We start from the raw sequence: 24,603 nt of genomic DNA on the forward strand, positions 1-24,603 counted from the left end.
GATTCGTAGAGCAGGCACTTGCCAGATTCAGAAACAACTCCAGAGAGCTTAAAAGAACAGCCCAGTCATACAGCCAGAAAACTGCACAGCTAGGTTGAAATCAGGGCTCCCAACTAGAAATATGGCACCATTTACATGAGGACATGCTGCCACACCTGGGTGCTCACTGCTTTCTGTGTTTCATAGGAGGGAAGAACAAGCACTTGAAAACACTAATTTAGATCAATAATTTCAATGTTTTCCAAAATCTTTCACCTGAGCTATCAGCAGGTAGTTATTTTCTGAGGGAATTTCCTTTCCTTTCTCTACCCTTGACTAACTCTGATGGAGACGTTAATGAGTCTAACAGTCACACAGACAAGACAGGCATGGAAAGAAGAAAGGGAAAGAAGCGATGATCTACAAAATGGATAATTAGTTCCTGAATGAGTAAAGCTGAAGTACATTAAGAAGAAAGCAAAGACAGGAATGTCAAACAGTATACCAACTAGCTCCCATTTTTTTATGTTTAAGTTTTACAATTTATAAGTGAATACTAAGAGACAAGAGCTTTAGAAGAAAAGTGACATAATCACAAGTTCATGGCAAAAATAAGCTCTATCCTATGCAAATCCTGAAGGTTCTTTTATACTGCAAATTAAAACATCTTATTGATCACAAAGATTCAAAACTAATTCTATTAAGGTCTTAAAAGCAACAGAGAACACATATAAGTTCAATAGTTCGAGTCATCTTACCTTCTAAAAAGCCTAAGCCCAGATTCATTTTGATCCAGTATTAGCAGGGTTCCACAGCCTAAGGAGAAAAATGCTGAGGTCATGCTGTTGAACCTGCTGGGGGACCATGTCAAGGCAAAGAGGTATCAAGTACTGAGTACCTAATTTTACAGTCACAAATTTCAAGTTACTTGAGGCCATGTATACAAAATGATCAGGACTCTGTCTCTCTCTCTACATTGTGCTTAATTAAATATTAAGCTTACCATCTCACCTATGCTTGGAATCCAGACACAGCTCTAACAGGGGACAGATATTTAAGTGCATACTCTATGGCCAGGCAGGATGACAGGCACACAAACCTCCCAAACAGGTGTTATCATTCCTATTTACAGGTGAGAAACCACAGGCTAACAGACCCCAGGGATTGTGTACCTTCTACATCACACTGCCTTCACAATAAATCTACAATACATTCTGGGACTTCCTTGGTGGCACACTGGTTAAGAATCTCCCTGCCAGTGCAGGGGACATTGGTTCGATCCCTGGTCCAGGAAGATCCCACATGCCACGGAACAACTAAGCCCATGCACCACAACTACTGAGCCTGCGCTCTAGAGCCGGCAAGCCACAACTACCGAGCCCGTGCACCTAGAGCCCATGCTCCACAAGAGAAGCCACCGCAATGAGAAGCCTGTGCACCACAACAAAGAGTAGCCCCCTCTCGGTGCAACTAAAGAAAACCCGCGCAGAGCAACGAAGACCCAACGCAGCCAAAAATAAATAAATAAATAAATTTATTTTTAAAATAAAATAAATAAAGAGTACTGGTTCCATACTTTAAAAAATAAAATAAAATAAATTCAGCATGGAATTTTAAAACAAAATGCCTAGTGGAACTTACCACGTACTCGGTGGTAAAATGCTGAACACAACGTATCATTATCTACCAAAGAGGAATTATTTTACTAAAGGATCAGCATATTTTAAAAGTTATATTTGTTATTGAGTTGAAGGAAAAAAAACTATTAAACATGACTGACTTAAAAAAACGTATCAATTCCTCTTAAGGCGTTTTTTTAAGGATCTAATTTAAAATATCATTACAAACTCACGAGTCTTCAACCTAAACGGTAGGCAAGTATTGTAAAGCTGAATTTGCAACCACTAAAAGCGAATGGTGAAAATATTAAGGCAAATATTTCTCTCCCTCTCAGTTTTAGAAATCACTAAATCACAGTAGGACCCAACAAAAAATACTGTTGAGAGCTGACATTATGCAGTGAATTTTTTCATAGACCTTCAGTGCGTATACAACAGCTACGAGATGAATTAAAAGAAAGCCCGTAAGTCAAGAATAGAACACCGCCTTTCAACCTAGTCCAGGACCAGAGACCATTAACCTGAACCTCTTAACTGCCTGCAAATGCTTGTATTCCTCCGGAGACAAGAAAAAGCGAGAAAAGCACGTGATCGATTTCGTGTTGGCACTTGCGGGGAAACGCCTGGCGTCTGCTCAGGAGCATCCTCAAGACGCACAGCCGGAATGCAGCCTGTGGGGAATGTGGTCCAATTAGCGGGAACTGGGGTGACCCTGCAGACCGTCTTCCAAGGGCTGTTGGTCCCGTCGGACCGGTAGAAGGGGCCCCACACAGGTTCAGCCCGCTCTCCGCAGGGCCACGTGTACCTGGAGGGGTGTGTGTCACTAGGGGCGACGGTGTCGGTGCGCTCTAAGGCATAAGGACTAGGGGCTCTAGGCATCTTCCACACGCTACTTCCGCACTGTAACTGGAAAAGGTGATGGACTCGACTCTAAACCAACTCCCCACACTGGACAAAGGCGGTCAGAGAGCCAGGCGTTCCTCTGCTTCCCCCGGTATTCTTTTCTGGCGCCGTCTACTGTCGGAAGTGCTTTTGGACCACCAGAGGGAGCTGGAGCTCGGCTGGAACCCGCCCCCGCCCCGGCGGCTCAGCGCGGCCCGGCCTCACCCGCGATGCCGTAGTGCTGCGCGGTGGCGCAGGCCAGGCGGCCCGGCAAGTACGGGGAAAACTCGGCGGCATAGCCGTGGCGGCCGGGCACCCGCAGCGACCGCACCGCTCCGCCACGCGCCGCGCTCATCCCGCCCGCCGCCTGCGTGCCTCGCCGCCCCAGCCGCCGAAGCCCTTCCGAGTTGGAGGCGGACGGTCCGGACTCGCTAAGAGAATTAGAGATCCTAGCAGCTGAGACGGAAGTGAGGACACCGGGTGCCCTGAATGCTAGGTTTCGATTGGTCCGCAAAGGAAAGGGAATTGACTCTGACGGAGGCCATTTTTGTCTTGGGCAAAACAGATGCTTGGCGCCCGCTGTGACGAAGTAGACGTGAGGGCAGTATTTCCAGAGTTAACTGGTGATTCTGACACCTTTTGTTTTTGCCTATCAGCCTCCACTGCGGGCTATCTTGTTTTTATTAATTTATTGACCTTTTGAAAGACTGGCATCAGGAAATGTGGCTGATGATTACAAAATGAGACAAGTTACAGCAAAGTCTGAAACCATGCTGCGAGTCCAAAAGGCAATTGAGCGCCGTGTAGCCCGAGGTAGATTGAAGCAAAGTTAAATCAGCGGTAGTCAAGCTAAGGAAAAAGACATCGTAAGAAACTCACTTAAAAAATGTTTTTAATTCTTCCTGTATTTATTGTATGGTAGTAAGTGCTCAGATGCCAGAGCTGAAAATGAAGGCTCCTTCATCCATTCAAATATTTACCAGGCATATACCATGTAGAGGGTGGCCATATATTGCTTATCTGCCAAACAAGACCCTTTTGAGAGTAAAAGAGAGTGCAGTTAATAATTGAGCCAGGTCAACAGGTACAAACCTAGTCATATGGCCACTTTATACACCAAGTACAGTGCTAGGCACTGGGGATTCAAATGCAATAAGATATAGTTTGTGTCATCAGTTAAGTGTAATCAAAAAACTGTAGGTGCTATGAGAAATATATAGGGGCTATTTTTAAAAGGAATTGTCAGTGCTGGAAGATGGGGGATGGGAGAAAAACCTTCAGAAAGCAAGTAATGTTTGTGTAAATGATGATAAGGTTTTCTTTAAATAGACAAGGAGATGGAGGTCATTATAGGAGCAGGAATAACAGGAGACCTAAAACAGCATGACCCATAGGAGATTGTGGCTGCCAGGTATCAGCCTGCCCAGATGAAAGGGGTATGGTGAAGAGTATTGGACGGAGAGACTAGAATATTGTATTGGTTCATGAAGAGTCTTGTGTGCAATATCAAGGGAATTTGACTTCTACTGTAATGTAAACAATGGGGAACCATCAAAGTTTTCTAATGTGAGAAATTAGATGACCAAGTTTTCATTTTAAAAGATCTTCTGGCAACACAAAACTGGAGAACAGAGATTGGAAATGGGGAGGCCAGTTAAGACTTTAGCAATAGTTCAAGCAAAAGATAAGAATTTAAACAAAGATTATGGTAATGGGAGTGAAAAGAGTCACGCTCTACAATATTGTGAGATTTACCCCTAGGAGGCCAGCCAGTTTCTCACAGTAAATATCAGGAAAAATCCACTTTGTGCTTCCTGCAGGGGGAAGAGAAAAGGAACCATTTTGAAATAAGCCAGCGCATTCTGTTCTTCTTAACAAGGCCTGGTCTCAGAGAAAACTAGTTAACCAGAGCCTAACCTAGTAGGATATTTTCAGAGCCTAACTAACCTGAAAGTTCCCTTGTGCCCGTTTTCAATCAAACCCACCCCTACCCCCTGATCCACCAGTGACCTGGTTTTTCCTGTTAAGGACTGCCTGAAATTCCAGTACTAGAAATGTATTCCCCGTGAGTTTTTTAACTGATTATTTGAAGATTCCTCTTTTAAAGGCAAGTAGGCTATAGGACAAGGAATACTGAGGTTCAATCTCAATTTGCCCTTTACTTTTCAGTAATATACTTTCCCTAGATTCTTGTTTCTTCCTATGTAAAAAGGAAAGGTTTCAACTGAATCAATCATTTCTAGCCAGGAGGTCTTGAAAACTATAACAGGATTAGATAAACTAATCTAAATATTTCAAAAGCCAAACAGGAATTGCACATTTATAATTCTGCATCAAAGGCCAGCCTGAAATTCTAATTTTCTTTGTTTTTAGGCTGAGGTTATATGAATGCAGTGTGGTTACACTCATTCTCTAATGTTGATATTAACTTCTGATTGATTGCTTATGAAATCGTAATGTTTCTGGAGCTCATGGAGGAAAAAACTTTGAAAAGGTTTATAGATATTGAACAGGTTGATCTCTAAGGTTCTGTGCAGCCAAGAGGATTGAGGAATGTAAGTTGCTGGCTGTCATGCACACCTTATTGGGATAATTGAAAACTATGAATGGTAGTTAGATAAAAACTCTTGTATCCATTTGTGTCCCAAATTTGATGACTGTACTGTAGCTACATAAGAGAATGCCCTTATTCTTAGGAAATACTTAGGAAGTAATACGAGGTAAAGGGAATTATAAAAGGATAACTCTTCAAATGGTGCAGAAAAAATAAATAATATAGACAGGCACAGTAGAGAGAAAGATAAAACAAGTGTGGTTTAAAATGTTAAAAATTTGGTAATCTGGGTAAAACATATATGGGCACTTCAAGTATTAGTCTTATAATTTTTCTGTAAGTTTGAAATTATTACAATTAAAAGGTTTTCTTGGGTTTCCCTGGTGGCGCGGTGGTTGAGAGTCTACCTGCTAGTGCAGGGGACACGGGTTCGAGCCCTGGTCTGGGAGGATCCCACATGCCGCGGAGCAACTGGGCCCGTGAGCCACAACTACTGAGCCTGCGCGTCTGGAGCCTGTGCTCCGCAACAAGAGAGGCCACGATGGTGAGAGGCCCGCGCACGGCGATGAAGAGTGGCTCCCACTTGCCGCAACTAGAGAAAGCCCTCGCACAGAAACGAAGACCCAACATAGCAATCAGTCAATCAATCAATAAATAAATCTTTAAAAAAAAAAAAAAAAAAAAAAAGGTTTTCTTAAGTATATGATTAAAGATTTTACTATTTCAGACTTTTCTTTGTCCAATTAGTTTGAATTAGTAAGAAATGGCTCTAATTTGTTAAGTAACACCTGGGGGGCCTGTGAAAAATTCCTATACTGATGCCCACATAGTCCCTATGGGTGAATCACATACCAGAAATGTCTGTTGTGTGATTCTGCCAGGACTTCTGACTTCTATAGATTTGAGAGCGTATGTCTGAGAAGAAAAACAGAAGTTTCCTCCTACTTAAGTCTAGAATGAAGCACAGCTAATCAAGTGGAAATGTCAATGGGGAAATCCAGGTCAACTATAATTCCCATCATGACTAAGTGGCATAAAGACTCAGAATATGGTGACCTAGAGCTGACCTCAGGGAGGAATCACAGTCAGATCAGGATCGCTCATTTCCAGGATTCTTTGTAAGGTTGACTCGACAATTCATAAATCTTACCATTTACAATGAACACAAACCTAGGTCACTATATACATTTCATTCTCTCAGACAAATAATGCACAATAGTACCAAGCTATTTCTCAGGACTGTGTATGTGTTTATATATTCTTAAGAAAGATAAGTTCAGATAGAGAAACAACTTACCAAGTACGAAAGGAATATACATGGTCATCTTAAAAGTGAGTATCAGACATTAAAAACCTAGTATGTTCATTACCTGCCTTGGATTTCTTAGCTCTGGAAAATAGCATATTCTTCAAAAGCTATCATTTTCATTAACTAAGAAGTAGAAACAGCACTGATTTCCTTCAAACCTGTTCAAAAAGGCAGGCATGCTTTCATGTGAAAGAGCAATCTTAGAAGTTGTGTGGCATTCTTCTCATAGTCCCCAGACTGTGTGATGTTTTACAGTACAGCATTATTCACAGTAAAAAAAAAAAAAAGTGGCTGCATTGTGAGTCAATTCACTGCAAATAATGATGAATACAAATTTTAGCTCAGATGTGGTTGACGGTATGATTCTGAGCAAATAATTTATCTCTTCGAGCCCCAGTTTATTCATAAAATAGAGCTTCTGAGCAGGGCAAGCAGAGCAGTGAGGGATCTGGAAGCTATATGACTTAGAGAATTGTTAAGAGTACTGGGATACCACTACACACCTATAAGAATGACCAAAATCCAGAATGCTGACAACACCAAGTGTTGGTGAGGATGTGGAGTGGCAGGAACTCTCATCCATTGCTGGTGGAGTGCAAAATGGTACAGATACTTTGGAAAACAGTTTGGTGGTTTCTTACAAAACTAAACATACTCTTACTCTACAACCCAGCAGTTGTGCTCCTTGGTATTTACCCACAGGAGCTGAAAACTTATGTCCACAGAAAAACCTGCACATGGATGTTTATAGCAGCTTTATTTATAATTGCCAAAACTGGGAAGCAACCAAGATGTCTTTCAATAGGTGAATGGATAAATAAGCTGTGGTGTATCCAGACAATGGAATATTATTCAGCACTAAAATAAATGAGCTCTCAAGTCATGAAAAGATATGGAGGGACTATATATACATAATACTTAGTGAAAGAAGCCAATCTTACTGTATGATTCCAACTATGGCATTCTGGAGAAAGCAAAATTATGGAGACAGTAAAAAGATCAGTGGATTCCAGGGGGTGGAGATTGAGGGGGTTGGAAAAGATGAATGAATAGGCAGAGTACAGAGGATTTTTAGGGCAGTGAAAATATTCTGTATGATTCCATAATGATGGATACATGTCATTATACATTTGTCCAAACCCACAGAATGTACAACACCAAAACTGAACCCTGATGTAAACTATGGACTTTGGGTGATTATGATGTGTCAGTGTAGGTTCATCAGTTTTAACAAATGTACCACTCTGGTGGGAGATGTTCATAGTAGGAGAGGCAATACATGTGTGGGGTCAGGGAATGTACAGGAAATCTCTGTACCTTCCCCTCAGTTTTGCTGTGAACCTAAAACTGCTCTAAAAAATAGTCTTAATTTTACAGAAAGTCTGGTGCATTAAAAACAAACTTTAAAAAAAAAAAAACTTTAATGTTCTTAAGTAAATTGAAAAGTTTTATAATTTAATTTTATTCTCCACCACTCTTCAGAGAGAAAACTTTCAAAAAAGCTAAAAAAGAAAATAAAATCTCCCCTCCCCCACCTCACTAACACGGATTGCCTACAGATTTCTTCTGAAAGATTCTTTTGTTCCCTACACCCACTAACTTTTCTGGGTGTTCTTTAATGCTACCCCCTACGCAGGAAAAGTCTTTGCTTTCTTATTCCACAAGCTCTCTGTCCTCTTTCATATTCTCCCTCAAGGTTGAATACTTCCAGAAATTCTAACTCATCTCTAGAACTTAGCTTCTGAATATGAAAAAAACATGCATCTAATATCATTTTTAAGAATTGTAATTGCTTTTCTTATTTTCTCTTTTTTTCGGGGCGGTTGTGCAGGTCATATCCTTTTTATGACAAGTTTAATGAATAAAATATTTATAAGGATAATCATTATTAAGGGTTTTTTTTCTAAATGGAAACAGCAGTGGACTGAATGTCAGGAATCTTTGTTTTATGTTTTGGGACACATTGCTTTACATTTTGGTACTGTCTTTCTCAGGTGTAAGATAAGTGTGATAGATTCTGACTATCTATCTATCTATTTATTTATTTATTTATGGCTGTGTTGGGTTTTCGTTTCTGTGCGAGGGCTTTCTCTAGTTGCGGCAAGCGGGGGCTACTCTTCATCGTGGTGCGCGGGCCTCTCACTGTCGCGGCCTCTCTCGTTGCGGAGCACAGGCTCCAGATGCGCAGGCTCAGTAGTTGTGGCTCATGGGCCTAGTTGCTCCGTGGCATGTGGGATCTTCCCGGACCGGGGTACGAACCCGTGTCCCCTGCATTGGCAGGCGGATTCCTAACCACTGCACCACCAGGGAAGCCCCTGACTCTTTTTCTCTCTTAATATCATGACTCCAAGACTTGTCTTAAAGAAAAGTGATTGTAAATGAAAGTTTTTTTAATTCAAAGTAAGACCACCAGGCTGTAGCCATACTTTATTCCAAAACTTGGATTCTATATTTCATAGACAACAGAATAACATTTCCTGTTAGAGGTGAGTTGATTTTAGGTAGCATCACAACCCAAAGCTTAATTCAGAAAGTAAATATTGCTGAAAATCATGCTCCTCAAGAAGAAGAAATTGTGCCACAAAATTAAAAGAGACATAAAATGACCTTGAGTTGGTTTTCTTTAAAATCTTACTATTTGTTTTTAAGATCTTTATCCAAATATGAAAAATATGCAGACATTTTCTTATATGTACGTTTTACAACTGAGAAAAATAATACATGCCCATGGTTAAAAAAATTATTCAAGAGTATATAATGAGAAGCAGTGTCCTTCTCACTCTAACTTTTCAGTGCCCCTGGTCAGACAGCAATATAGTGTTTACTAAAAAAAATAAAGTGCAGAACAGGGCTTTAATATGCCACCATTTGTGTTTTCAAAGTGTGTGTATGTGTGTAGATGTCCTGTTATTCAATTCATAGAATATCTCAAAAGAAACACAAGGAAACTGGTAATAGTGGTTGCCACTGGGAAGCAATAATGGAGACACTAGGAGACAAGATGGAATCAAGACTTGCTAGTCACTGGATATTTTTTTAAATCTTTTAATTTTAAACCATATGCAACTATCAGTTAAAAATTCCCACAATATATCTTGGAAACCATTCCATAACCACACACAATTTTAATCCCATGCTTTTTAACAATATAGAAGTTTCTTAATTTACTTGAAATTATGTATATTCAGTTTTACCCCAAATAATATTGCTGAGAACAGGCTTTGGAACTAAGCAGATCTGGGTTGAAATCTGGGTTCCACCCTCTCAGTTCAACTGTGGGCAAGCCACTTCAATTTTCTTCACTGTAAATGGATATAATAATAGCCTCTAGGGCTGTTGTAAGGATTTAGTGATCAGTTTATGCAAAGGGCCTAGTATTATGCCAGGCACGTAGTAAGCGCTTAGTGAAGTTTAGATTTCTTTCTCTCTTGGCTTTTTAGTCATTTGAAAAAGTTAGTTAAATGCCTGAAATAGAAAGACAAAGGTATGTTGTTATTGTTGTTATTAACTATTTCTGTCTTTGTGTTCGTAGTAGACTTCTGCTCTGAAGAAATAAATTCTGAAGAGTAAGTGTTAAATTAAATGGGATCTAAGACCATGTACCCTTTGAAAGGAAGCTTGTTTTTTTTTTATTTTTCAGGTAGTTAAATGAGGGAAATGAGAGCGCATGGAGCAATTATCCAGTCTTATAGTCAGTGAAGCTATCCAATTTGAATAATTTAGGCCCAAAATGAAGAAGCAATTTGAGACATTAAACTAACATATAGCTTATGTATTTCATCTACTGCGTTGCCACAGTTATCAAGAAATGATGGTAGAGCACGGCTCTCTGTGTTACTGTTTGTGGTGGTCTGAACTGTGTTCCCCCTCCCCCCACCCCCAGTTTATATGTTCAAGCCCCAACCCCCAATGTGACTGAATTTGGAGATAGAGCCTTTATGGAGGTGATTAAGGTTAAATGAAGTCATAAGGGTGGGGCCCTAATCCAAAAGGATTGGAGTCCTTATAAGAAGAGGAAAAGACATGAGAGTTCTTTTCTCTCTGCACGTACACAGCGGGATAGCTGTGTGAGGGTACAGCAAGAGGGTGGCCATTTACAAGCCAGAAAGAGACCTCTCACCAGAAACTAAATTTGCCAGCACCTTGATCATGGACTTCTAGTCTCCAGAACTGTGAGGAAATGAATGGCTATTGTTTAAGCCACCCAATCTGTGATGTTTTGTTACGGCAGCCTGTGTAGACTAATATACTACCGAAGGAATTTCCCCCCTGTCAAGACATCTGGAAAATATGCTGTTGCTTTTGTTGATATATATGCCAATCTTTCAATCAAAAGTGCTTCTAAGACAAAGACAAAAGCAAAAACAAACCAGAGATAGTACAAATTCAGAATTCTTTCAAGAAGTTATTTACTGTTACTCTAGCAGTTAAATAAAATGCTGTGACAGTAATTGAACTTAATCACTGTCATTTTACAAATTAGGAAACTCAGGCCAAAAGAAAGGAAGTCGGCTCTTCCACAACTGAGCCAGAACTGAGCATATTCCAGGTGCACAGAGCTCTTACCATTACACCCACTACTTTAGAGCCACAGGTCTCTTCCATTCCTGGGGCTACAGGGCACGGTAAAGAGGAGAGGAAGGGAGAAGCTGACTGCACTCTCACCTCCCCGCTTACATCATTAAGAGGTCAAAGGTTTAAGGACACACACTCTTTTACCTGAATCAAATACAGGACCTCTCAGAGGAGTCCTTTTTTTTTTTTTTTTTCTCTTATTTAGGAAATCAGGGAGATCTTTTTGACTCAGATTATAAATACAGTAAGGAATCGGCAGATTATTTTGAGAACTAAGGATAGTGGATTTCACTCAGTGAAATGAGTGACAGCCCATACCCCACACTCCTTAATAACTGTCTAGGTGGGATAATCACTGTAAAAATTTAAAGATGGGTAGAAGTCTAATATTTAAAGTTAGGTTTTATATATATGATTTTTTACAAGGGTAAAAACAGCCCCCAAAGTACTACATATATATGATGAGTCCCCTTTATGATGCTCTAAAATTTCTCCTTGTACATCTGTCTATCCATCTATCTACCTACCTACCTATCATCTCTCTATTTATAGATACATACACACACATGCATACGCATTATATTGAAGATTAAGATATATGTGACAAAGACTATTGCTTATCCAACATCCATTCTCTCCTTCTTTCCTGGTAACAAAACCTCTAAATTGTTGGCTGCGTATACTTGCCATGTTTAAAGCTACAGTTTCCAGGTTCCCTAGCAGATATCCCTTCTCTAAGTGGACATAATTGGTCGAGGCTTCTAGGAAAGCTATTTTAAAAGAGCTGATTAGCATGAAGTCATGGTCTTTTGCCTGCACTCCCCTCCTTCCTGCTGCCTGGAATATAGACATGATGACTGGACTACATCAGCCATTTTCTGAGTATGAGGTGATCCTGAGGATGAAAGCTATGAGACAAGGCTGAGAAAGAACGAATAGTGAAGGAGTCAAGATCCTTGGTGACAGTGGAGCCACCAATGGAGCCTTGGACTGACTAAATCTGGACTTATTTTATATGAGAGAAAAAATTATATTCTGAGCCTCGATTATTTCAGATTTTTATTATATGTAGTAACTAGGGTATATGTTCCACGAGGGCAGGAATCTTTGCCTGTTATGTTCAATGGTGTATCCCAGGGACCTGAGATAGGCATTCAGGAAATATTATTATTGAGTGACTGCAGCGTAATACAAGCCTAAACCCTCACTGTAGTTTTTGTAATAGTGCAAAGAGTAAATTAGGAAATTTCTGGAGTTCTTCGCAATGCTAAAGAGAAGTTAAGAAAATACTGAAGTGAGCAAACATAAAACAGCTGGAACCTTGGCCAAGAGTGGTACAGGAAGATTTCCAGTCTAAGCTAAAAATAGTGTGGTCTCTCTGGAAAGGACAAAGGCTGGTTCCAACTGGGGTAAATTGTTTATGATAATCCTGACCATGGAAAAAATTCTGAGGGACTCTGAGATATTAGCCACTCCTTCCCTAGTAATACATGACTACAGCATTGTAGAATACTGTAGTTCATCCGACAGGCTAGGTTTTCTAGAATAAAAAACATATACATAAATAAACCCACTCCTATACTGGATTTCAGGCACTTGAAGTCAAGTCCAGGTCTAATTTGTTTGAATCTCCAGAATCTTAAAGAATGTTCCATGTACAGTTAAGCCTTCCATAAATGTTTGACAACTTGAGTTGAATTGGAAAATTAAGGAGTAAGAGAGACATGAAATATTTCTTATCTTCTCCTATCTCTCCCTTTCCCTCTCTTCACACCTCTCCCCACACCTGTACTCTCCAAGTGGAGTCCAGCTTTGCTAGGCGTATGGATGGAAGTAGAGTCAAAGACTGCCTGAAACTCCAGTACTAGAAATTTATTCCCGGGCTTCCCTGGTGGCGCAGTGGTTGAGAATCCGCCTGCCAATGCAGGGGACACGGGTTCGACCCCTGGTCCGGGAAGATCCCACATGCCGCAGAGCAACTAAGCCCGTGCGCCACAACTACTGAAGCCCGCGCACCTAGAGCCCGTACTCTGCAACAAGAGAAGCCGCCACGATGAGAAGCCCGCGCACTGCAAAAAAGCGTAGCCCGCGCTCGCCGCAACTAGAGAAAGCCTGCATGCAGCAACGAAGACCCAACACAGTCAAAAATAAATAAATTTATGTATTTATTTATTTTTTAAAAAAGGAATTTATTCCCTGTGACTTTTTAAATTAATTAAAGATTCCTCTTTTAAATGCAAGTAAGCTATGGGACAAAGAATACTGCGTTTTAATCTCAATTTGCCCTTTAATTCTCAATTCCATACTTTCCCTAGATTTTTATTTCTTCCTCTGTAAAATGGAAAAGTTTCAACTGGATCAATAATTTCTAGCTAGGAGGTCTTAAAGACTACAACAAGATTAAACTAATCTAAATATTTCAAAAGCCAAACAGGAATTGCACGTTTATAATTCTGCAGCAAAGGCCAGACAAAATTCTAATTTTCTTTGTTTTTAGGCAGAGGTTATATGAATGCAGGGTGGTTACATTCATTCTCTGATGTTGATATTAACTTCTGATTAACCGTTTATGAAACCATGACATTTCTGGAGCTCATGGAGGAAAATACTTTGAAAAGGTTTATAGGTATTAAACAGGTTATTTCTAAGATTCTGCACAGCCAAGAAGACTAAGGCATAGACTTGCTGTCTGCCATGCACACCTTATTGGTACTCTTCTTTCAGCTTTATTGAGGTGTAATTGGTAAATAGAAATTGTATATATTTATACATGTTTCGCTATCATTGTGAAATGATCTCCACAATCAAACTAGTTAACATATCCATCACCTCACATAGTCGTGTGTGTGTATGTGTGTGTGTGTGTGTGTGTGTGTGTGTGTGTGTGTGTGTGTGGTGAGAATACTTAAGATCTACCCTCTTAGCAAATTTCAAGCATATGATACGGTATTGTTAACTGTAGTCACCATGCTGTACATTAGATCTCCAGAACTATTCATCTTGCATAACTGAAACTTTGTGTCCTTTGACCAACATTTTCTCATTTCCCCCACCCCAGCCCCTGGCGACCACCATTATACTCTGTGCTTCTATGTATTCAACTATTTTAGATTCCACATATAAGCAGGATTATGTAGTATTTGTCTTTCTGAGTCTGGTTTATTTCACTTAGCATAGTGTCCCAAATCACAGGCTTTCTTTCTGCTTCAAAACTGAATAGTATTCACTTATTGTGACTTTTAACAGAAGTCTTGGAGAGGAGGTAAGATACCAGGTCATTCAAGGTCCAGCAGAGAGACCATTTCCAGCACTTAGAACACTTAGAGCATTAGCAGCACTTATACAGAGCTCCCTTTATGATTATAATATGCTGGTCTACTACTTATCCTCATTATCATTTCAGGGTATTTGGTTTTTCACAACTGAGATAGAAACTGTTTTCATCTAAACATTCATTAAACCTCAGAATTGTGTAGCTTCTAAACTTGACCAATGCTGTGGAAAACTAAAACAATGTAGGTAGACATGGCTAGATGTCAGGTTTATGTAAGGATCTACAATTATATTTAAATTGTTTTGCTTTTATAACTGCTATAGTGACCTCATAAAGACTCTAATTGCAAATATTTACCAACTCACATCTTTATTGAAACTAGTTTATCTTTCCCATGGAGATAGACAGGAAGTAAAATAATTGAAATTCATGGTCTTTCCACCCAGGTGAATCCAATTATCCAAGGTAAATGAACAGGTTGCTATGTTTAAGGCTGCATATGGTAGTTATAGGAAAGAATTCCAGAAAAGCATGGGTAATTTCTTTTTCCCTTTTAGTTCTGTGCAGCATTGTGCAGGGCACATAAGGAAGCCTTTAATCAATGTTTGCTAGAGGGTAACATAATCATCATCCAAACACTTGAAGCATTATCTTCGAATATGAAGGATATTTGGACTAATGTACTGTAAAGTCTCTTCGAGCTCCGAGAGTCCATAATTGTGGGCTAATTGTCTATATTACTCATTGTTCATCACTAACCACTTGTATATCACTTAAAATCTTGTAGGAATGCAATATGATATAGTCAATGTGCAAAACAGTATAGCAGTTCCTCAAAAAATTAAACATAGAATTACCATATAATCCAGCAATTCCAATTCTGGATATATACCCAAAAGAATTGACAAACAAGTATTCATACACCCATGTTCATAGCAGCATTATTCACAATAGCCAAAAGGTGGAAGCAACTCAAGTGTTCACAGAAGAATGAATAAACAAAAGGCGGTATATACATACATACAATTCAGCCTTAAAAAGGAAGGGACTTCTTGGGACTTCCCTGATGGCCAGTGGTAAAGAATCCGCCTTCCAATGCAGGGGACATGGGTTCAATCCCTGGTCAGGAACTAAGATCCCACATGCCATGGGGCAACTAAGCCTGCGAGCCACAACTACTGAGTTCACGCGCCTCAACTAGAGCCTGCGTGCAGCAGAACTACAGAGCCCACGCGCTCTGGAATCCGCGCACCACAACTACAGAGCCCACGCGCCCTGAAGGCTGTGCACCACAACTAGAGAAGAGAAAACCCACCCGCCACAACTAGAGAGAAGCCCGCACACCACAAGGAAGAGCCCACTCGCCCCAACGAAAGATCCCGCATGCCTCAGTGAAGATCCCACGTGCCGCAACTAAGACCCAACGCAGCCAAAAAAAATTAAAAGAAAGAAAAAAAAAAAAAAAGGAAGGGACTTCTGACACATGTTACAACATAGATGAACCTTGAGAACATTATGCTAAGTAAAATAAGCCAACCCCAAAAGAACAAATATTATATGATTTCATTTATATGAGGTACATTGAGCAGTCAAATTCATAGGGACAGAAAGTAGAATGGTGGTTGCCAGGGGTAAGAGAAGGGGGCAATAGGGAGTTATTGTTTAATGGGAATGCAGTTTCAATTTGGGAAGATGAAAAAGTTCGGGATATGGATGGCAGTGATGCTTGCACAAAGATATGAATGTACTTAACGCCACTGAACTGTACACTTAAAATGGTTAGAATGGTGAGTTTTATGGTATGTATATTTTACTACAATAAAAACGTTTTAGAATCTTAACTAGAGTGTTAGTATTTATTGAACTTCTATGTAGAAAGAGAGGCAAAAATCTGTATGATTGACATAATCTGAACACAGTAGAAAATGCCTTTAATCATTTTTCATATCTTCTGGAAAGACAGAGCTGTTAAGAGCACAGGCCTTCAGAATCAGGGACTTAGGACTGAACCCAGGCCTTATGTTTTTTAACTTGTATAATGAGGAGAGTCTGACATCTTTCTGTCCACTTTCAGCTCTGGGGCAGGATAACATTTTAGGTGAGCTGCACGTGTAACGACAGTCCCTTGATTAGTCATAGGATAAATGGGATAAATGGGTGGATTTATCCCATAAATGGATATTGGCTCACATGGAGAAATGGCTGGATAAATGAGTGCCCCTTCCGTAGGCTCAACTCAACATAATAATTTGGGTGTAATAAACTGGCCTCCTCAAATCTCCATAAAGATAAAATCTCCCTCCAAGTGCTGTTGTAATGATTAAATGAGGTAAAATGTGTAACCGTTAAGTCCTCATTTGGTAGAGGCTATTATTTTAGTTGTGCACCATCTAGCTTGGCTCAAGTACTAACGTTACTTTCTCAAGGCAGATAACTGAACTCTTTAATTCCATTTAAGATTTAATTCTTTCCCTTAACCTTTTACACTATCACCAAGGAATGGGGTTTCCCAATGCTGTTAGGTCTTGGCTAATTTTTCACTTCTGTACTCCCTAAAAGAATTTAGAAAAATTATGAACCCCACACAGGTTTTAAGTTGCCTTCTAAAATGTTTTCTCATAAGTTTAAATAGCTGCAAATGATATAATTTCAAGCTTATTGAAAAATGTCATTTTAAAATTCAAAATATTTTCTCATTCCTAAATGTGTCCAACAGATTCTAAAAACAATAGCCATTTGATTCACTATTATTATATTAGTTACCTAGTGCTATGTAACAAATTGTCCCTAAACTAAGCAGTTTAAAGAAACCATTTATTTTCTCACAGATTCTCTGGGTCAGATCACTCAAGATCTCTCACAAGACTGCAATCACGGGGTCAGCCAGGGCTCCAGTCTCATCTAAAGACTTGACTAAGGAGGATCTGCTTACAAGTTCACTCACATAATTGTTGGCAGGATTCAGTTCCCTGTGGGCTGTTGGACTAAGGACCTGGTTCCTTGTTGGCCAGTGGCTGGAATCCTCCCTCAGTTCCTTGCCACATGGGGCTCTCCATAAGGCAGTTCACAACATGACAACTGGCTTCCCTCAGAACAGGTGAGAGATGGAGAGAGGGAACAAAAGAGGATGAGCAAGATGGAAATCACAGTCTTTTGGTCACCACAGTCTTTTTCTAATGTTGGAAGCTGCATCCCATCACTTTTGCTGTATATTCTCTTTGTTAGAAGTAAGTCATTAGGTCAATTCATTCTCAAAGGGATGGGATTACACAAGGGCATAAATACCAGCAGGCAGGGAATTCCCTGGTGGTCCAGTGGTTAGGACTCTGTGCTCTCACTGCCGAGGGCCCAGGTTCAATCTGGTCAGGGAACTAACAACCCATGAGCGGTACAGCCGAAAAAAAAAAAAAAACAAACCAGCAGGCAGGGATCACTGGGGGCCATTTTATAGAGCCTGCCTATCACTATTATCAATTTTTAAAAATGCTTGAAGATTCATCTTTAATTGTTAGAAATTTTATCATTTCTTTTTCTCCTTGAACTCATAATTCCATTCTATTATTCTCCTCTGAATCTTATTCTAATGTAATATATATTTATGCTTGGAATTATTTTATTGATTTCCTTATCATATATCACCATAAGAAAAATATGCATGTAAATTAAATTTTTAATTAAAAAAATATCCTATAACCATATGGTTTGGGGGATTGTCTTTTTCTAAGACTAGTTATCATTCATTTATTGTCAGTACTAGTATTGACTAGTATTGTTGAGCAAAGCTATATGAACTTGTAATTGAATTTGATAAATAACTATTGAATACAAAAAGTAAAATGCCATTGGAAATGCATTGCTTAATACAGTGAGGTTTTTTTTTTTTTTTCATTAGTTCATTTCCCCTTTCTTGAGTATGACTTATTCTTAGAATGAGTCAGGGCCACTAGTAAATGAAGAGCTAGTAATGTTCATTGATGATAGTAAGTGCCTTATTTTTAGGGAAATTCATATCATATTCCCATTAAACCAATCTAAATTTAAAGGTACATAGGAAGAATAATAAATGAGCAGAGAGATGATTGATGAATGATAGCCCAAGTAAAATTAATAGGGATTTAGAGTGTCCAACAAACTTTTGGGGACAGTTAATAAAAATGTTTCCTCTGCAAGTTTGACTAAATGTTCATGTAAAAAGAAAACACCAACTTCTTCCTAAAAAGGAAAAAAAAAAAAAAATCTGAAACCCTTCCCTCCACACTAGCAGCACAGCAATGATGGATTTGCAGAGGGCACAGAAGAGAACATTTGTCATAGAGGAAAACCACATTTCAGAGTTTCTCTTTTTTCCCCTACAACTTTGTAATAAGGAAGAAGGACTAGAAGTGAGCAACATGGTACAAAGTACATTACTTTCAGGGCTCTTCTCTACTGAAACTGCATGCTTTGACTCAATATGGACTCCGTTCAACAGAGCGACCCCTATACTTGGAAGTGAGGCAATCAGCATCACGTTCACACACACATTTGACAAAACTATAATTTCTGCATTTGGTTATAAAGGACCATAAGTGGTGTGATAAAGATATCTCGGCTCATTTGGGAATAAACATGGAATGCTTTCATTTTCCAATTATTGCGACCAACTATTTCTTACCTAATCCCTTTCATGCTGGGTGGCAGGACTATTGGTAAAAAGTCTCCCTTGTGTGACTATGACACTTGAGTACTGAACAAAGTATCAGTGTTACAGAGCTCAGGTCCCAGGAAATGCTGATGGGAATAATGCGATGGAATTCACGCAAAAACAGGTTAGACTGGGTAATTCCTTTCAGTCTACAGGTAGAGACTCTAAAGTCTCTGCCATGGCTATTAATCCTGTCTGCTCAACACACTCCTTGCTCCCTCTCTTGTAATAGCTGACGTCTGCTCTCTCTACCCCTCACTCCACAGGCCTGGGTTTAAAACCAAGGCCAAGCCTTTCCTAGTCCTCTGATCTAGATATAGTCTCATTCTGGAGCTACACATGACCCTAGCCACACTAGTTATTCCCTGGCACTTTTTTTCTAACAGCCTTCCAATTTGAGAAAGGCAATATCCTAGTGAATATCCTAGAAATAATGGAAATAGAATTACCAGGGTATGGGCCTTATTAAAGTGCTGTGCTCCACTGGAGTTTGCCCCAACTATCTTAAATGGACTAAAGACATCTCCCCAGAAGAGGTCAGATGTACTGAAATTAACTTCCTCATAGTCTAATGCTTAGTATTTCAGAAACTAAAAATCAGAATAAGCCTAGACTACGAAGAGTAAAGAACTGTCCATGTTTGAAATAAAGAATCCCAGTGAAACAGATGCAGTAAGTGAGCTGTTGATGAACTTTATTTTTTTATTTTTTAAAAAAAATTTTGGTTGCACCGGGTCTTAGTTGCGGCCAATGCGCTCCTTAGTTGTGGCATGCAAACTCTTAGTTGAGGCATGCATGTGGGATCTCTTCCCTGACCAGGGATTGAACCCACATACCCTGCCTTGGAAGGCAGATTCTTAACCACTGCGCCACCAGGGAAGTCCCCTGTTGATGCATTTTAAATATTTCTAAATGTTAAGACTCTGTTTTACAGTGTGGGGTGATCTGTTATACAGATAAAATTTTCTATTCTATCCAAAAAGAGCTTGGAGTGCTGTGAATCATAAAAACATAGTAGAAGTCTATTGAACTGGAAATGGCATTCAGAGATCTCAGGGCTCAAGAATGATTATCTAAGACTTGTGTATTCCAAATATGATTTAATTGAAATTAGGAAGCTTTAATTGGTAAAATACATGAAATAAAATGAACTGGAGGTTGACTATTGTACTTGAAATTGCTTTTATCCAGAAAGGGAGTAAGGCTGTGAATGTATTTGTATGAAGCTAAAAGTGGTGTGAAATAAACTTTTAAAAATAATATATTTTTTTCTGAAATCAGAGGTAAGCTCAAAAAAGTAAAAAAGAAATGTCGTAGGCCACAGGAGAAGAATAGGAACTTCAAAGGGACTTCAAAGATAGGAAATAGACAAAGAACTTCAAAGAAATAAAGGAGGAAAAAAAATGACAGTTTTAAATTTTATCTAGTTTTAAATAAAATCTCTGGTTTCACAAAGAAAGGGATTAAACCAACCCTCCCATCCCTTTTGGTAGAAAAATGATTTATGAATTTCAGGATTTTTTTTAACATTCCAAATTTGGGTATTTTATATTAAACATATTTTAAATACCTAAAGATATAAAATATTCTACATTGAGTCTGGAAGATTTAAATTTTTACCTTAATTTTTAAAGAAATATAGTTTTATTGGTTTTCTCAGTAGTGACAAGCACAGTTACTAAAAAATACCAAATTGGGAATTGGGATATGGGATGTTTGATGGCATGCACAAATTCAGAATCGTGTACTAAAATTAAATAGTTAAATTTATGTAAGGAAAAACATGAGGCTTCAAATGAAATGTATTGTGCTTGAAGTATATAAACACTTGTACATTTTGTGAATTAGTTCTAACACAAGTTAGGAAAATTGAAAACTTCCTGAATCTAGAGAAAATTTTCTGTTTTGAAATTGTGGGTAAAGTTTAAATGTTTAGCATTTGACATATATTTTTTATATACATAGGGCAGGTTAGAAATTAGGGCAGGATTTCTATGTTTCAGTCTTGGGGCAGAATTCTTTTTCCAGGAAACCTCAATCTTTGCTCTAAAGGTCTTCAACTGATTGGATGAGGCCCACCCACGTTATGGATGGTAATCCACTTAAAGTCAGCTGTTGTAAGTTTTAACCATTCTACACAATACTGTCATAGCAACGTCTGGACTAGGGTTTGCTCAAACAACTGGGCACTATAGCTTAGTCAAGTTGAAACATAAAATTAATCATCACAATGATCAATTTAATTAAATGTTATTATCTAAATAAAATGTTATTTAAACAAATTCTTCTTGGTTGGCTTTTGTAAGTTTTAGTTCACAAATCATTAAGACAATAAATATTTGTATTTATTCAAAGGTCTCATAAATTGGAACTCTATACTAGAGATCTGTAATTAAGATAAACATAGTAGAAATATATATGATATTTTGGCCCATACATTGAAAGAGGATTTCAGATTATCTCAAGGGCAGCCTATATTTACATGTATCCATCTTTGCTATTCATATAGCATTCCAAGACATCAAGATAATCTTTGATCATCCTAATGGAAATGAGAGACTGGTACTGGGTCAAGATATTACTGAGAGAATCATTTAGATTTACACAAACTATACTTTTAAAATATAATAATGATAAATAACAGGACATAAAGTTGATAGGGAGATGTTTGTCTTTTTAAAGAAGGAAACTTGTAGCTCGTAAAAGGGAAAAAGTAATTTTAAAAGCTTTCACCTGAAGAATCTCCTTTAACATTTCTGAGACTCATACTACATGCATTTTAGAACACTTGATATCCCACAGGTCACTAGGCTCTGCTGGATTTTTTTTCATTCTTTTTTCTCTGTGCTTCATTTTGGATAAATGCAGTTTCTATTAATTCAAGTTCACTGATCTTTTCTTCAGTAATGTCCAATTTGCCATTAATTCCATTCAATTCAATTTTAATTTTTAAAACTCTATTTTTCATATCTTGAAATTCAATTTTATTCTTTATTATATCTTCCATATTTTTCCCTCATTATGCTCATGTTTCTTTTGCATCCTTGAGCATTTGTGCATATTTGTAATAGCTGTTTTAATGTTTGTTTGATAATTGTACCATCTCTGCCATTTCTGGGTCTGTTGCTGCAACTGATTTTTTTCCTTGTTAAGAGTCACATTTTGTCATTTTATCTAGGATGTTAGATATTACATGTTCTAGTTGATTGAATGTTATATTTTTGTTGTTTTTCTTTAGATATCAGGTTTTTTCTGACAAGCAGTTACCTACTTATGGGTGAACTTTCTTGTTTCTAAGCTCATTTAAGGCAGGATTAGGGTCTTGTATACACATTTCTAGAATTATTTTTCTGTATAGCATCCTCTTTCACATTCTAACCACCTAAGCTTCCCCAAATTCCAATCTTTTTATCTTCATGTTAAGATACCTGGCCTCTGTTGGAGTTCTCCTTCCTTACAGCACTGTACAGAAATGCCTTCTGACAGAAGTCACCTCATTCATTTCCCTTTTTTCAGGGTTCCCAGTCGTGTACTGCCTGTTGTCTAATACCTGAAACCATAAGCAGTAGACAATTGTATATCATGTGTTACCATTTTATTAAGAAAATGAGACATATACATGTATGTATGAGTTTCTATTACAAATTCAGTAGCAATATAACACATTACTTTAAAAAAAGTATTTCTTGAATTCACCTGGGATTATCATCCTAGTGAAAATAACCAGAAAACTAGAAAAAATGGTTATGGTTAGAGATAGTCAACATTCCTTTTTATAGCTGCATAGTACTCCATTGAGTGACTATATCATAGTTTATTAAACCAATTCCTGACTTATGAACACTTGGGTGATTTTCAATCTTTTGCTATTATAAATAGTACTAAAATGAACAGCCTTTAAAAATGTCTTTCATAATTTCACCAGTGTAACCTCAGGATACATTTTTAGAAGTAAGATTGATTGGCCAAGGGTCAGTGAGTACATACTTTTGCTAGATATTGCCAAATTTCCCTCTGCAGGTATTTTATCTTTGTTTTATTCCACCAGAAATGAATGAGTGCCTACTTTCTTATAGTCTCACCAACAGAGTGTGTTGTCAAAGTTTTGGATTTTTGGCAACTTAGTAACTGAAAAGTGGAATACTACTGAATTCGAATGTGCATTTATCTCATTATGAATGAGGTTGAGCATTTTTTATATGGGTAAAGGACACCTGTTTTTCCATGTTTATGAATTGCCTGTAGCTTTCTATAGCTCATTTTTCTATAGGATTTGTAGTCTCTATTTTTAGAAACTCATTTTATGAGCTGTGCTATCAGCTGCAGATATTTATTCCCAGTTTGTTATTTGTCTTTCTAGTTTGTTTGTGACATCTTTTGCCATATAAAGACTTTTTATTTTTATGTTATCAAGTTTATCTATTTTTCCTTTCTAGTTTTTGAATTTTGAGTCATAGCCCTGAAAGTTTTTCTCGCTCCTAAGTTGAAAAGAATATACCCATATATTCATTGAGTACTCATATTGTGTCATTTTTTATAATTAGATCTCATATCCATATGGAATTTTTCTTGGTGTATGGTGTGGGAAATGAATCCAATTTTATCTTTTCCGTATGACTTTGCAGTTATTCCAACACCACTTTTTTGAAAGTCCTTTTTTCCCAATACTCTAAAAGGTTGTTTTTATCTTATACTAAATTTTCCTATGTAATGTGATGTATTTCTGGATTTTCTATTCTGTCTGATTGATTTATCTATTTATTCATGAAGTAGCACTATTAATTTTAGAAGTCTTATGTCTTTAACAACTGTAATGTCACAGTTATTTTCAGTGACAAAGAAAAAGTCAGATACTGTTCCTGTGGAGCGACCTCAGCTGTTTTAGCTCCTGGCCTTTGAAGGCTTTTGGTTTCTGTCTTTTCTGAGCCTGGACGCCAACCTTGCATTGATGCATGAGCCCCAATAGCCTCATAAAAAATTCATTTTTTGGTTTTGGTAGTCAGAGTTGGCTTCCATTTCTTACACAAAAGCTCTTACTGTGGCTCTATCTATGTATTGGCCATGATTTGTTTATCTAAATTAAAGGGATGCCTTTAACAGTAAGAACGTTAGTCGAACTGAGGGAGGAAGAAGGGGACACGTTGACAGTCTGGGAAATGGTGAGTATGTGCGTGGGACATAGAACAATACTAAATAGATGGGGCCTTGGTCTTCCTTTCACAAAAAGTGAAGAGAACCATTTCTCTGCATTAAAATTGCTTTAACTTATTAGGACAGAAATAGAAATGAAAATGTTGGCAACTATACTTTTAAAAGAAGCATATCAAAGATTACATCAAAAATCATTCCAGCTTGAGGAGACCTGAGAGGCAACAAGATCACTGCTCCTTCCCGAGGCCGGGCTTGGAATCTTACAGAAGTGTCTTAACTTCCTTCTGGGTTTAGCTACAGGCCGAAACTTCTACAGCAAGCCATAGTTTTCTTTCTAAAATATAGACGGGGTCATATTATTCCTCTGCTTAAAATCCTTGAATGTCTCCTTTTCTTATAGGATGAAATTAAACTTGACTTTCATGAAGATGCTTCAAAATCCAGCCTCAGCCTTGGTTTCCATACTTTCTTAACAACTACCATATCAGACACACATCCTAGTAATAGTAGTAGTAGTAGCAACAATAGAGCAGTTGTAGTAGTAGAAGTAGTTTTGTAGAAATAATTGTTACTGAC

At 38.2% G+C, this 24,603-nt stretch overlaps 1 protein-coding gene and 1 long non-coding RNA gene across 11 annotated transcripts in view; both read right to left on the reverse strand.

Moving 5' to 3' along the window:
- PEX7 (peroxisomal biogenesis factor 7) overlaps positions 1-2,919 on the reverse strand; it is a 91,330-nt gene extending 88,411 nt beyond the window's left edge. For 3 of the 10 annotated variants that reach the window (XR_014248557.1, XM_082405737.1, XM_082405736.1), the window contains exons 1-2: positions 2,706-2,917; positions 738-795 (exon numbers count right to left, since the gene is read on the reverse strand). Coding sequence is in view for 5 of the 10 variants with exons in the window: in XM_082405737.1 (XP_082261863.1) it covers positions 738-795; positions 2,706-2,835 (188 nt within the window). In the remaining 5 variants the exon portion in view is untranslated. Of the gene's footprint in view, positions 1-737; positions 834-2,403; positions 2,685-2,705 lie in introns of those variants that run through there. The other 7 variants (XR_014248555.1, XR_014248556.1, XR_014248558.1 and 4 more) reach the window with 6 other exon arrangements.
- LOC309635021 overlaps positions 1-24,603 on the reverse strand; it is a 517,380-nt gene that overhangs the window by 88,411 nt on the left and 404,366 nt on the right. The gene's annotated exons all lie outside the window — the stretch shown is intronic.

Source organism: Balaenoptera borealis (assembly GCF_965194805.1).
Source record: "Balaenoptera borealis genome assembly, chromosome: 9".
In the NCBI taxonomy this organism is placed as follows: domain Eukaryota; kingdom Metazoa; phylum Chordata; class Mammalia; order Artiodactyla; family Balaenopteridae; genus Balaenoptera; species Balaenoptera borealis.